Below are 14,446 nucleotides of genomic sequence, written 5' to 3' on the forward strand. Positions count from 1 at the left end.
GACATGTTAAAACCCCCATGTTATGATTGGATATTGTTACAGGGAGGGCAATGCTTAGGTTTCTATTAGATTTAAAAGATGGATTATCACATAAATCAACTTTTATGATGGTATAATAAACCATATAGATATCTCAGCTGCATAAACCTGCTATCTAGTTCTTACAGTCTATGATTATACATAGATTAGATTTATAAAAAAATATAAAGGGGGGGGGGGGTGGAGGATTATCCACTAAATCAAAATTTCTAGTATTATACCTGATTCTATTACATTCAACCTGCAGTATACATTTGTTTACTATAATGATCATATCTCACATACAAAATGCAGTTTATAGAAACATTACAAAGTAGCCAGTAAGGGTTTCATCTGCACCTCTTTGTCATGCGAGCTACCAAGCTAAGTATCTTGGCGGTTCATCGCACCGCCAAAATAGAGAGTCATTATGACATGCAATCAAGTGAGGCAGTAGTATTCCGCCTCCACGTGGGCATGTTGAAAACCCGAGGCCTCCTCTGGTACTCGAGGACTGGGCAGTGAGTTCCGTCGAGTGAAAACAAACACGCCCACTGTCACACGGATCGTCATATGTGAGGACAAGGGGTGTCAATAGTAAACTACACTAGAGTATAATCTAGATCAATATTTGCAGTGCCACTGAGGCTATGAATCAGTGGAGGGCTTATTATTGGACAAGCCAGTCAGGCATCCGAGAATGCGCCAAAGTGGAACGGCATGAATTTGTGTGTACGTGGGCATGTCGGACAGACCGACATTAACCCAAAACGAACAGATTGGGCACCATGTTCGTGGGGTTAGAGAAGTCACTCCCACTCTAGCTTTTGCCTCCGTGTTTAGTTTTCGAGACAATGAAAAGTGCCTTGCCAGATATTGATATAATTATATTTATAAATGGTGACAGCCGGCCCAAGTTGGTGGAATTAGCTTAACAGTTTTTTTCAGGACATTAATATGTGTGCATCAACTGGGAATGGAGATACATAACGCATATCTCCAGTGTGCCATAAACACACATTATTAGTAAAGTCCATCTATGGATAAGGCTTGGGAATTTAAACAGCTTAAAATCACAAATCTAATAGATATAATGATGGACATATTCAAGATGATAGTGAGGAAAGGCCCTTCATTGTGCTTCAGTAGGTCTATGTTGATAATCACTTATAAGAAACAAAGATTATAACACCACAATTTATTGTGTGAGTGGCTCTTGGTACTTTATTATGTCTATCTTAATAAGCTCTTGATTACACAGTTAATAAATACGGAGGTGAGAGTGGGCATGTGAGTCGATTTAGTAGATTCGTATTGGGGGTCCTCAGATTAAACACCAACACCAATATATTGTGAATGACTCTTCATTGTGTCACCAGACTCTTGTGAAAGTCCCCACATGTGATATATACGTGAGAGGTGAGGTGAGAGTGGGCATATTATATAATATGATTGATTCTACATTATGCTGTATGGGGTCTATATTAATAAACTCAAATAGGAATCCCTAGATATAACAGCTGTACCGCTTGAGTATCTCTTGGTCTAGAAAAGCCTAAGAGAAAAGGTGTTTCGTGAAGCAAGTTAACCTATTAGAAAATAAACCAATAAAAGCAAACTTATCCATGTATACAACTATTTACATATACCACAATGATTCATAATGTCCTATAAGGCTATTACGTGAACATACGGTATAATTTCTCCAAAATCTGTACATGGAAGCTATAAAAAGGCTGAGAAGGATAATCCTTCATTTAAACCTTGTGGGGAAAGGGTTTTTAATTTATAAATCTAGTAGGATTCTATCTGTCTCAGCCTTCGATCCCAGTTTGTTGGGTTTGTGAGATGAATTTGATACCCAAGAATCTAACTCTACTTGAGGAGTTAGCATGATGTATCTTCAGATGACGTGAGTTAGGAGTCTCGAGGGGTCTTCTTACAGAGTTGGCATGTTCCCTGATTCTAAGTTTGAACTGACTAAAGGTTTTCCCAACATATTTTTTACTGCATGAACAATACCCCGCTCCGTTCTGCAGTTGAAAAAGGAACAGACCAAAAAGGTTTCCACATTGTTGATATCTGAGAAGAGTTTGAAGTCCCTCTTAATATATGTGCAGGCACTACAGTGACCACATTTGTAAGTGCCCTTGGGTAGATATTGTTTTTGAGGTCTGCTCAGAGGGGCAAGATGGCTCTGTACCAACGTATCTTTTAGATTTTTTCCCCCTGCGTGCAGTCAGGGAAGGGAGTGGAGTAATCACTTGTTTAATGTGAAGATCAGATGTCAAGATAGGCCAATAGCGTCTGAAGATATTCATTTTATGTTGCCAACCGGCGTCACATGTGGCTATACAGCGGATTGGATTGGAGTCAGGGGTTTGATTAATGTCTGTAAGTAGGGAATCTCGGTCGCTGCTGATTGCTCTAAAGTAGGCTCTCTTCAGGACTCTATTAGGGTACCCCTTCTCTTTAAATGATTTCCGAAGGACACAGGCTTTGATTTTAAAGTCCTCCTGGGTGGTGCAATTCCTGCATAGCCTCAAGTATTGGCCTACAGGTATGCCTGCTTTTAATGGTTGGGGGTGATAACTAGTCCTGTTTAGTAGACTATTAGTGGCGGTCTTCTTTCAATACAACAGCTGCTTACCGCCATACTCACTTGTGAATTTCAAATTATAGTCATTCACATTGAGAGTTTTAAATAACACCTCAAAGACTGTACTAGATCAAAGCCAAATAACAAATATATCATATATATATATATATATATATATATATATATATATATATATATATATATATATATATATATATTACAGCAATAAATCAATTAAACAAAAACTTTTTAATTTAAGATCTGCCATCTTCTCACATTACTTGAAAGCAGACTCTATTAAGTAGACTCTTTCAAGTAGGAGTTAGAAAACCAGGAGTTGCTTGGAGTAGTTTGTATACTGTGGAGAGTGGTTTGTATTCTATTTTTGTTTAATCAGTTCTATTGGTAGAGTAAATAAATATATATATATATATATTATTTATTTTTTATGTGTTCTGGTTTTTCACCCTCTTTTGTGCTGCTGCTTGATTGATTGGGGGGAGTGTTCATTAATTGCACCTTGGTGGGATTTGTATCCCCATAAAGGCACACCCCTAACTCACTGAACTTGCTCACATTACTTGGAAGCAGACTCTATTAAGTAGACTCTTTCAAGTAGGAGTTAGAAAACCAGGAGTTGAAACTAACAAGGTAATTGTTTTTATTGTTCTATATCTGGGGAAATGAGTGGTGATTTGACTCAATGCACATCTTGTTGCATGTATGGATGCCTGGATGTACCCATCCAGGGTCCATACCTCTGTGTCGGTTGTGTGCGAGTGGCTTCTCTGGAAGCTCAGATTGGAGATCTCGAGAAGCAGATCACAACTTTGAGGGAGATTGACAATCTTGAGAGGCGTCTGCTGCTCACTGAGCAGAGATTAGTGGGGGCAGGTAGTGGAGAAGGAGGCGATAAGACAGATGGTGAACAGGCATGTAGCTGGGTGACAGTGGAGAGAGGAAGCGGGGGGGTAGGGAAGAGGAAAGGGCTAGCTAGTCCTGATTTAGTGCAACCTAGCAGATTTGCCCGTTTGAGTGAAGATGTTGGGAGTATCAGCTCAGGAGTAGCTGTATTAGAGGAAGCTGTTACTTCTAACAGCCGAGGTAACAGCCCCACTAGTACGGGTGGGGATCAAAATGTAAGGAAGGCAAGACAGTTTGTGGTGGTAGGGGACTATCATTAGGAGAGTAGATAGGGCAATCTGCCGCTCTGATCGGCTCAACCAGACAGTTTGGTGTCTCCCGGGTGCTCAGGTCAGGCATGTTGCTGACAGAGTGGATGGATTATTGGAAGGGGCTGGGGATGACCCAGTGGTCATGGTCCATGTTGGTACCAATGACAAAGTAAGATGAAGATGGAAGGTGCTAAAGAATGATTTCAGGGAATTAGGTAGCAAACTTAAGAAAAGGACCTCCAAGGTGGTATTCTCTGAGATATTACCTGTGCCACGCGCTACAGTGGAAAAGCAGCAGGAGATTAGAGAGGTCAATGCGTGGCTTTAGGGTTTGGGGTTTTTAGAGCACTGGGCCGACTTTGCACTTGGGTACAACCTTTATAGTAGTGATGGATTGCACCTAAACTGGAAAGGGTCTGCAGTGCTGGGGATAGGATGGCTAGAAGGTTGGAGGAGATTTTAAGCTAGTAGTAGGGGGGGAGGGTAATAGCAATCTACAAAATGGAGATAGGACAGAAAGAAGATGGGCTTTAGCACAGTATAAGGGAGGTGGAGACAGGGGGAGGGGCAAGCTCAGAACAGAGAAGGTATGCAATGTTGATAATTCACAAAAAGTACAAGTGACTCATGATATTAAATGTATGCTTACTAATGCAAGGAGCCTAAATAACAAAATGGGGGAACTAGAGGCAGTAGCATACACTAAACAATACGATATAATAGGCATAACAAACATGGTGGGATGAGAGACATGACTGGACAGTTAACTTAAACGGGTACATGCTATTTAGGAAGGATAGGCAAAACAAGAAGGGTGGTGGGGTATGTTTGTATGTCAAAGATGATTTAAAGCCAAATCTTAAGCAAGTGGAATGCGGTGAGGAAAATGTGGAAGCTTTATGGGTAAATATCTGCTTGGGGGAAAAGAAGGGAAACCAACTATTGGTTGGGATATGTTATAAACCACCTAATGTTAATATTGAAGAGGAACAACAGCTGTCTGAGCAAATTGAGAAAGCTGCAAATCTGGGTAACACTTTAATTATTGGAAATTTGAATTACCCGGGCATAAATTGGCACAGAGGGACTAGTAGCTCAGCAAAGGGAATTAGGTTTTTAAACTTGTTAAATGACACCTTCATGTCACAACTTGTACAAGCACCACCTAGAATGGACGCTTGTCTGGACCTGGTTTTAACAAACAACGTAGATCTTTTGACCAACATTCAAGTTGGTGAGCACTTGGGAACTAGCGATCACAATATAGTGTCCTTTGAAATAAACTCACAAAAACAAAAGCACATGAGGTATACTAAAACATATAATTTTAAAAAGGCCAATTTCAATAAGTTAAGGGCAGCTTTTACAACATACTGACTGGCATAAACTCTTTAGTGAAAAGAACACCGAGGATAAATGGATCATCTTCCAACAGATATTAGAAAGGTACATTTCTCAGTATGTACCATTGGGTAATAAATATAAAAGAAACAATTCAAAACCAATGTGGCTTAGTCGAGAAGTAAAACAAGAGATAAAACATAAGAAAAGGGCATTTAAATCGGATAAATCAGATGCATCTTATAAAAGATATAAGGAAGCAAAGAATGCATGCAAAAAGGCAATTAAATTTGCTAAACTTCAAAATGAAAAAAATAAAAAAATGATAGCTAAAGAGAGCAAAACCAGCCCCAAAAGCATGTTTTAAGTACACAAATTCTAAAAAAAACCCAAAAAATGAAAGTGTAGGTACACTAAAAACTGAAACAGGGGTGTTAGTTAATTAAGACCAGGAAAAGGCAGGAATTCTAAATAATTATTTCTCCTCCGTATATATTAAGGAAGAACCCACAGAAAGGTTAATGCTGAGCAGCAATTATACAAATGAAACCTGGTAACTGACTTTGGGGTCAAAGGCCGATTACAGCCTATCAGATCTAGAGGAGGGGTATTTAGGCCCAGTTCTCATCCTGCTCAGTGCCCTGTCGTGGTTGTCCAAAAGCTCGTTCCTGTTTATAGTTTTCTACCTGGTTTTTGACTTTGGCTTTGTTTATTGACTTCTCTATATTCTGGTATCCTGACTCCTGGCTTTCCTCATCGCTGCGTCCCTTTCTGTGTTCCCTGACCTCGGCTAGTATTTTTGACTATTCTATGTACGTTAAATCCTGCCATTCTAAGGACCGGTAATACGTTACTTATTTGTCATCCGTGCTATACAGTTCTACGTGCTGGATCATACAGTAATCCTGACACTGGATCAGATGATCACTCTAAGCTAATGAGTTAAGTCTTGCATTGCAGTGCTTAGCTCAGGAGAGCTAATGATAATTCCACCTGAGGAAGTTTGGCTCTCAGGAAATGGTAGTAGAGAAAGGGATCAATGCCTGGTAAGAAGTCAAACAGTTCAAATAGTAGCGCTGGCATTGACTATGCCTAAATTGAAAACATTTTAGGGTTATATCAGAATCTGTTGCTACACAATTTATTGTACATTGTCTACTTGAGCAGTAAAAAAAAAAAAAAAAAAAATGAACAGCCCCCATAATTTCTTACTACCTCTTCCAGGCAACGATTCTCTTCATCCAGGTTCTCTTTCACAAACTGCTCCAAAGGGTATTTCAACTTTGGGAATGGGGCAATAGGCCAGTCAAAAGAAGGTATGTCCAGTTTGTGGATTGGTTTAGAGTGAGTGGTTGCCAGGCATCCTAAAATATACAAAACATGAATTGGGACAAAGAATATTGGTTCATATTATCGTTCTTAAACTATAGTGGATACTATTAACTTTACATGGGTAATAGAAAATAAACACTCCTTAAAAGAACAAAAAAAAAATATTAAAAAAACAAAAAACGTTCAACTGTAGCAACACCCTTCCCACTTACTACAGGAAGTCAGACAATATTTTAACGAAAAAAAATATATATATATATATATATATATATATATATTTTATCCGGGGAGATTTACTGAAAAACAGTACATAATACATTATGCAGTTTGCTCTCTCAGACATACTAATAATTATATGAAATTAAGTGTTTTGCTTTTAAATGAGTATGCTACGCATACCGATTACTTCACTTTAAAGGGATACACATGGGAAACAAAACACAAATTACATATCAACGCATTATTATATATTGTTATTTAAAGGACAACAAAAAAGTATTTAAGTTTATGTGACATACATATGTAAATTGTGACACATGGCTTGGGCTCCAACTGGGATAGCAGCCTGAGACAAGAGCTCAACTCCATACAGCCTGTAAATGACGATTAAGAAGAACCCAGCACCGAAGAATGTGCCACAATAAATGTGCTGATCCACCTCACATTAATCCCAAATCAGGTCGCAGTAGCGACCAATGGATGGGTTTCTGCATGTTCTTTCCAGCACACAGCACATGTACTCCAGCTCCAAGAAGGCATTCTCACCACCAGCATCCCCTAAGTCTGCACCAGAGCAGATCACATTAAAAAAAGTGAAAAGCTGTGGTCCCTAGCAGCCACGGCGGTTACCAAAAAAGATCTCTAAGCAGAGCCAGTTAGGGACTATCTTGCGCCCTAGGTAAGACCCGCTCAGCACCCCCACCAAAAACAACAATTGTCAACTTTATGTGTCTTTCGGCCCCCAGACCTTTGTATGCCTCTTTCTCCCACAACTTCTTTGTGTGTCTATTTTTGCCCTTCCCCAGACCCTCTGTGTATTTCTCCTCCCCCAACCCTTTTTGTGATTTTCCCAGCCAGACCTTTCATGTGGCTCTGTGTCCCCCTCCTGCTCCTTGGTGTTCTTGTCCACCCAGCCACGGTGACTCTTTAACCCACCAGCCATTCTTTGGGCCTCTTTGTCCCCCTTTAGCCCTCTTGTGTGTCTATTTGTCCCGTCCACTACACTGTGTGTATATTGGTCCCCCCAGCAATTTTGTGCACCTCTTTGTCCCCCTCAGCACTCTGTGTACATATTTTTTTCCAACGTTTTTTTATTGTTTAACTTTGCACTGCACATCGTAAAAAACAGGAGTCAACTCGTCTCGTATCAGGTGAGGAGTTACAACACATTGGAGCGTTACAAGGGTTACATACATTGGTACATACAAAGCATGGCAAACATCTAAAATATATTGGTATCAACATTGTTAACATTAAACATGTGTTCGGTGAGATACAAATAGTAGCGTGATGTGGTGTGGCTTCAGTTGGAGTAGGTTGGTTGATCGGGGGTCTCTGAGAACTATGTGGACTAAGTATCATGGAGTGGAGACAAAGCAAAACTCTTTAATATAATGATCCCAAGGTGACCATGTGTGTGTAAACACATCGTACGTGTCAGAGAGGGAGTGTGAGAGCGCGACCATCTGTCTGATGGAGTCTACTTTAGTTATCCATTCTCTGATGGTCGGGGGTTTGGTTTGCTTCCATTTGAGAGGAATTAGGCTATTTGCTGCTGTAAATAAAAACAATAAAAAAGGCTGCACACACGGAATAAAGTCCAATTAAAAGTAAAGAAAGTCCAACTGTTTTTTCTTACAAGTGTCCTTTGATAGATGAGGTCTTCTACTATTGTAGTGGTTCCACTTATGAAAGATAAAAAGAGAAAGAGAGACGGCCAATGGTGTAGTATGTAAAATTCAAATATAGACGTAAAAACTAATAGTATAAAACTCACATTTCAATGAACTAGAAAAGATTCTAGCAAAAGAAATAAAATACAAATGGGAGATCGCTACATTAGAGAGATATCTGAAAGATAAAATCACCCCTAGGGGCCTCAGATTCTCCAAAACTCCTACATTTGAAAACGAAAAAAATCTAAAGTATGTGAATATGTGGAATGATGCACTTGCAAGATTTTCAATGGAGATGATGAACATAGTCATACTGTGTAGAAGTGATAATCTGACCGAGTTATACAAAGAGGTCAAATAAATACAGAAAGTATTAGAACCAGTAGCTGAGACAAAAGACTATGAGGAATTGACCAAATCCACTAAAGCCAATCTTAATAAATTGGAAGACCAGGTGAAACAAATAAAATATAAAAAGTACAAAAGAGATGTGGACGATTATAAATACAATAAAGTAAGGAATTTCCATCAAAATAATTACACTGGCCGTGAAAATAATAAATATGGCAATCGGAGACCTAACGATTTTAAACAGAATTTTAAGCAAAATGGATACAATAGGAGGAGGATAGACAGTTCTGATACCCCTAAATGGGACAACCCTAAGTGGAGAACACCAGAAGCTAATAAGGAGAATGAATGGAAGAGAGTGGAACCTAAGAATAGACATTATAATAGATTTGAGAGAAATAAGAGTCCCATACACAAACATAGGGATCTGATACTATCTAATAGATATGAAGCCCTACCACGTGACCAATCAGACTCTAGAGAGAGTGTTTTTTTTAGGGAAGACAAGAGGAAAAGTCTCTTTCTCTCCCCTAAAAAGAAGAAGGATCAGAGAGGATGTAGAGGAGGAACAAGGCTTCAACAGCGAAAAGAAAGGAAGAATGTCCAATTGGAGGGAGTAATTAACTTATCAAGTTTTATTCCAAATAATGATGAAATTAGAACCTTGAACAAAGGCTTAAAATTTGCCCCCAGCTAAAAATTCAATTCTTTCTCAGCCTATATAGATATATTGAAATATTCCAGAACATTAACTCTAAAGAGATTTTTTGATATTAATAAATATCCAGACACTAAAAAAAGTGACAACCATACAATTTTAAAAAAAAAAATCAAATTTTTATCCTAGGAATTACCGTACAAGTGCCATAAACATTTTTGAAAAATCCGTTATTGACGACTTTGACAAACTAGGGAAATGTAATCGAAAACAAAATTCAAACTTAAATTTTAATGAATATAAAGCCCTACAAAACTTAAGAAATAATAAAGAAATAATAATAAAGCCGGCCGATAAGGGGGGAAGTATTGTGATCCAGGACACTACCAAATATCTAAAGGAATGTTATAAACAATTAGAGGATAAAAAGATATATAGGATATTAGAAAAAGACCCAACGTTAGAAATTAAATCTTCATTAGAGATCTTGTTAAAAAGAGGAAAGGATGAAGGTATCTTAAATGATAACGAGTATAAGTTTTTATTAGTTGAATTCCCTAGAGTGCCTGTATTTTACACTTTGCTTAAGGTGCACAAAAATTTAGAGAACCCTCCAGGTAGGCCGATTGTGTCCGGCATAGGATCTATCTCAGCTAACCTTTCTAAATATGTAGACATCTGGTTACAGAATCTAGTTAAATAAATGCCATCATATCTTAAGGACACGACAGATGTAATTAAAATTATAAAAAACACTAAATGGGAAAATGGATATTTTTTAGTAACTTCAGATGTAACGGCACTTTATACCTCTATCTCTCACGAGAAGGGATGTAGAACTATCCAAGATTGTTTAGAAAAATCGAGCAATTTTAGCAATATACATATTTTATTTCTTATAGATAGCATTAGATGGATTTTAGAAAATAATTATTTCAATTTTAATTCGAAATTTTATCTACAACTACAAGGTACGGCTATGGGGACCAGGTTCGCCCCTAGTTATGCCAATTTATTTATGTCAGGCTGGGAATCGGAAGTTATCTATAACAGTCATAACTGGGGGACGAACCTGGTCTCCTACCACAGATATATCGATGATATATTTTTTATATGGAAAGGTACCCAATTGGATTTAGAGCTCTTTTTAGCAAGTATAAATTTTAATGAGTGGGGTTTACAGTTCAGTAGTTCTTTTAGTAGCCGTAATATTAAATTTTTAGACCTGGAAATTTATGAGGAAGCCGGTAATTTAAAAACAAATTTTTTTTTTTAAAAAGTAGATGCCAATAGTTATGTGTTATACAACAGCGGGCACTACACTCCCTGGCTTAACAATATTCCAAAAGGCCAATTACAAAGAATAAGAAGAAACTGCACTGAACAGACTGTTTTTGAAGAGCAGGCAAAAGTAGTAATAGACAAATTCTCTCAGAAACAATATCCCACTGACATACTAAATAGGGCATATGAAGAAATAAAAAAACCTGGATCAAAATCAATTAGTTTTTAAAACAAGTCAGTATAACAAAGGACAAGATAAATTCAATAAAATACCTTTAGTTTTGGATTTTAATCAGGATTTTAAGAGAGTTAAATCTATTATTAACAGACACTGGCACCTTTTAAAAAAAGATAGAGAATTGGCGACAATAATTCCAGATAAACCTTTTATCACTTTTAGAGGCGCACCTAGTTTAAAGCAAATTTTGACTTTTAACCACCCAAGAAAAGAAGTGCCCGATACGTTTTTAAGTATAAATAAAAAAGGTTTCTATTCTTGTGGCAAATGTGTAGGGTGCAAATGTAGTAAAAATAATACTGTAAAGGGGATTAGTAAATTTAAGACAAATATGCCTTGGAAGAGCACATTATTAAAGATTTTATCACTTGTTTTACTAAAAACATTATATACCTTTTAATATGCCCATGCGGACTACAGTACGTGGGTAGAACCATTCGCCCTCTACATAAGAGAATTTATAAACATGTCAACAATATCCGTAAAGGTATAGACCATCACAGTGTGTCCGCTCATTTTAAAAAATACCACAACAAAGATCCTAGTGGCCTTACATTCTTAGGAATCCAAATTGTCAAAAAATCATGGCGAGGAGGCAACAGATAGGGAAAGAAGAGATGAAATGGGTTCACACACTTGATACCCTTGAACCTAAAGGCCTAAACATTGAATTTGATCTGTATAATTTTATTTCATGAATTTTAAATGTATTTTTAAATATACCTCTATTTAAGGTTTTTATCTGAGATTAATTATTTTCCTCCTTTTCCCCCTTTTTTAGTAGGTTACTTGTTTTAGTTACCTTCTCTTTATACCATAACATGTCCAAATTTGTCTATGCCTTTTTTCTATGGTTGTATTATACATTGGGCCACTTATATGTATCCTTAGACATATCTATACTTGTGATTTTTAGATATACCCTAACTTGAGATTATTATTATTATTGTTCACCTCCTTTTGTTAGTAAGTTGTTACCTATAAATATTCTGTATATATCCAGTATCTCTTTTTAAATAATAATATATCCAAACATGTGTATATAATTCCATTTATGGTTGTAACAATATATATTGGGACATTTATATACTTTGAATATTCTTAAAATTATTAGTGTATCCATGTTTGCCTTATTTCCCACCTTGTTTTGGAAAATATATGGGACTTTACTATTCAGACATTTAGTAGACTCACCCTGTTTGTCTATTACCATTGGGCTATCAGTTATTGACTCCACGCCCACTATATGGGCTTTATAAGCCAGGACCAGCTATACTAGGACGTGATCTGAGGAAGCCGATTGGGCGAAACGCGTCATCACGTGCCCGACGTCATCACGCTATCACGTGACTGTACGGAGCTCCGAACCCGGAAGTGCCTTGCAAAGTGCCGAAAACGTTTTGGAGTGTTCATCTCTGCACAATATTTTATTGGACACTGGCCTTCTATGTGGGAGAGGGAGCCTTTTTAAATTGGAAGAAATAAAGTTTGTCTTATCTAGCTGGCGTCCTGCTGTTTTACTACCACCAAGTCCCATGATGTGGACGATATGCTGAAGAAGTTGGAGCAGACTTTTACTGCTCCTCCCTTGTGAGTTTTATTCCTCCTTTTTTTGTTGTTTGTTTTCAGTCTTATACAATATTATGCTATGTGATTTTATATCTTTCCTTCTATGTACCAATCTCCTAATTTGAAAACCGAATATTATTGATTGTAAGTTATTATTTTTTCAATTTTGTGCTCACTTTTCACTTGCAATTTTGCACATTTGTCATATAGAGTGTAACTACATTGAATAGACACTCCTTATTTGCACAATTTTGATGCACTTATTAGCACTTAAAAATTTTTTTTAAAGGTACAGCGCACCTTTCTATTTTTACTATAAAACTCACATTTACCAGAGCTAATGTCCAGCTCTGGAATGAAGCGCGTACAGCGGTTTAATCCCCGCTTATGGGATATAAAGCAGGTTCCTCTCCGTGAATGATGTCAAATTCTCGGGATAAAAGAAAACAGCCAATAGTGCTCACTGTATGGCAATATTGATAAAATAATAAAAAAAATTACTTACAAAGCGAGAGCAGACCCACTGCTCTATGATGACAGCTTGGGTGGATTGATCCCCACCTAAGGATTTCTTTTAAGTACAGGAAACTTCCAGGAAATGTTCAAGGTTTCTTATAAAACCAATAAAAAATAAATAAAATAACAATAAAAAGCCAGGGTAAAAAAGAAAGGTTATGTGTCTATAAAAAAGATAATTGGGGGGCGGGGCCTAACTGTCATGGAGGACAGACGTGATCCACTGAAGCTCCTCCATAATCTTGCTTAAAAAAGAAACAAGAAGCATTACAAAGCCTGATTCCGGGTCCACCTGGAGCCCAATCTGACGCCTGACACTGCTGGGCTCGGTTGTAGGGGTCGGTGACCCGGAAAAAACAGATAGCCACGCACGAAACGACATGCGGCCTTGTATACAACGGGCGGGAGAGGCGGCCGCTCTCCCACTTCGAGGATACACAGTGACCGTTACGGAGAAGCCCCGTTACCCCCCCTGGGACCGTTGGGGGTGAACACGGTCCAACACGGGAGAACTGCACGCCACAGTGGCGAGGTGAAAGCCAGCAGACAAGCGACTCACCTAACTGCAGACTCACCCCTAATGGCGGACACCTCGTGCCTCCCTCGCACTGAGACCACGCTACAGACCAAACTAGAGGCTATCATGGCCGCATTCTGGGTGAAGCTGGAGAACAGGGCACTGCAACATGCTGCACAGCAGGCGAGTAGTCTCTTACCTAACCAGCAACCCCCACGCAAACGGGACATACCCACGGCTCCGGCAGGGAAGAGGATCACGCGGAGAAGGCTGCGCAGGCCCCAAACTTCGCCTCAGCACAAGCAAAAGCAAAGCCGGTCACACCAGAGCCCGACTTTTGCCCACCACCGAAGACTCCCAATACTTACCACAACCACTATCCATGGGACTGACCGGCCCCGCAGAACGAGACCAAAAACCAGGGGCACGAAACACCACATCGACCTGCACAGCCGTGAGCTACGCCACCACAAGCCGGAGGCCTGGAACTCAACCACGCAAAAGCATCAGACACTGCAGGCTGAGAGAGCCCACGAGGACAACGTCTGGCACCCAGCTGGAATTACCCTATCTGAAATGACAATTTAAGCGAGTTGTACACTAGCAGTGAAGGCAAAAACAAAAATGGTCTACATGTAATCTGATGAACGTGCAACCAGTGCCTTACTCAGACAAAGCTTTCTCCCTTCACAATGCATCAATGTACATACATAAGCTCAAACACACCTAGCTCGACTAACAGCAAATCTAGCCTAGCATGTTATACTATACCTACAAAATAGGTCAGTGTGGCCTGCATCAGCTGCTGTGGCGGTGCCAGCTTGTTCGCTCTATTGTTGTGTCCTTGGGCCCAGTGGTCTAAATATTCTGAAGTTTATCTATAGTTCTATATCTAAACATGTCCTTTTCTGTTACTCTGCGCATAGAACTAGGACCCTGAATCATTTCTACTT

The 14,446-nt window shown here is 38.8% G+C and overlaps 1 protein-coding gene across 1 annotated transcript in view; it reads right to left on the reverse strand.

The window, feature by feature from the left end:
- Positions 1-14,446, reverse strand: part of LOC134571702 (4-aminobutyrate aminotransferase, mitochondrial-like) — a 965,679-nt gene that overhangs the window by 321,149 nt on the left and 630,084 nt on the right. The window contains exon 11 of the mRNA XM_063430224.1: positions 6,349-6,497. Coding sequence (XP_063286294.1) covers positions 6,349-6,497 — 149 coding nt within the window. The remainder of the gene's footprint in view (positions 1-6,348; positions 6,498-14,446) is intronic.

The sequence above is a fragment of the Pelobates fuscus genome, chromosome 8 (genome assembly GCF_036172605.1).
Source record: "Pelobates fuscus isolate aPelFus1 chromosome 8, aPelFus1.pri, whole genome shotgun sequence".
NCBI lineage: Eukaryota > Metazoa > Chordata > Amphibia > Anura > Pelobatidae > Pelobates > Pelobates fuscus.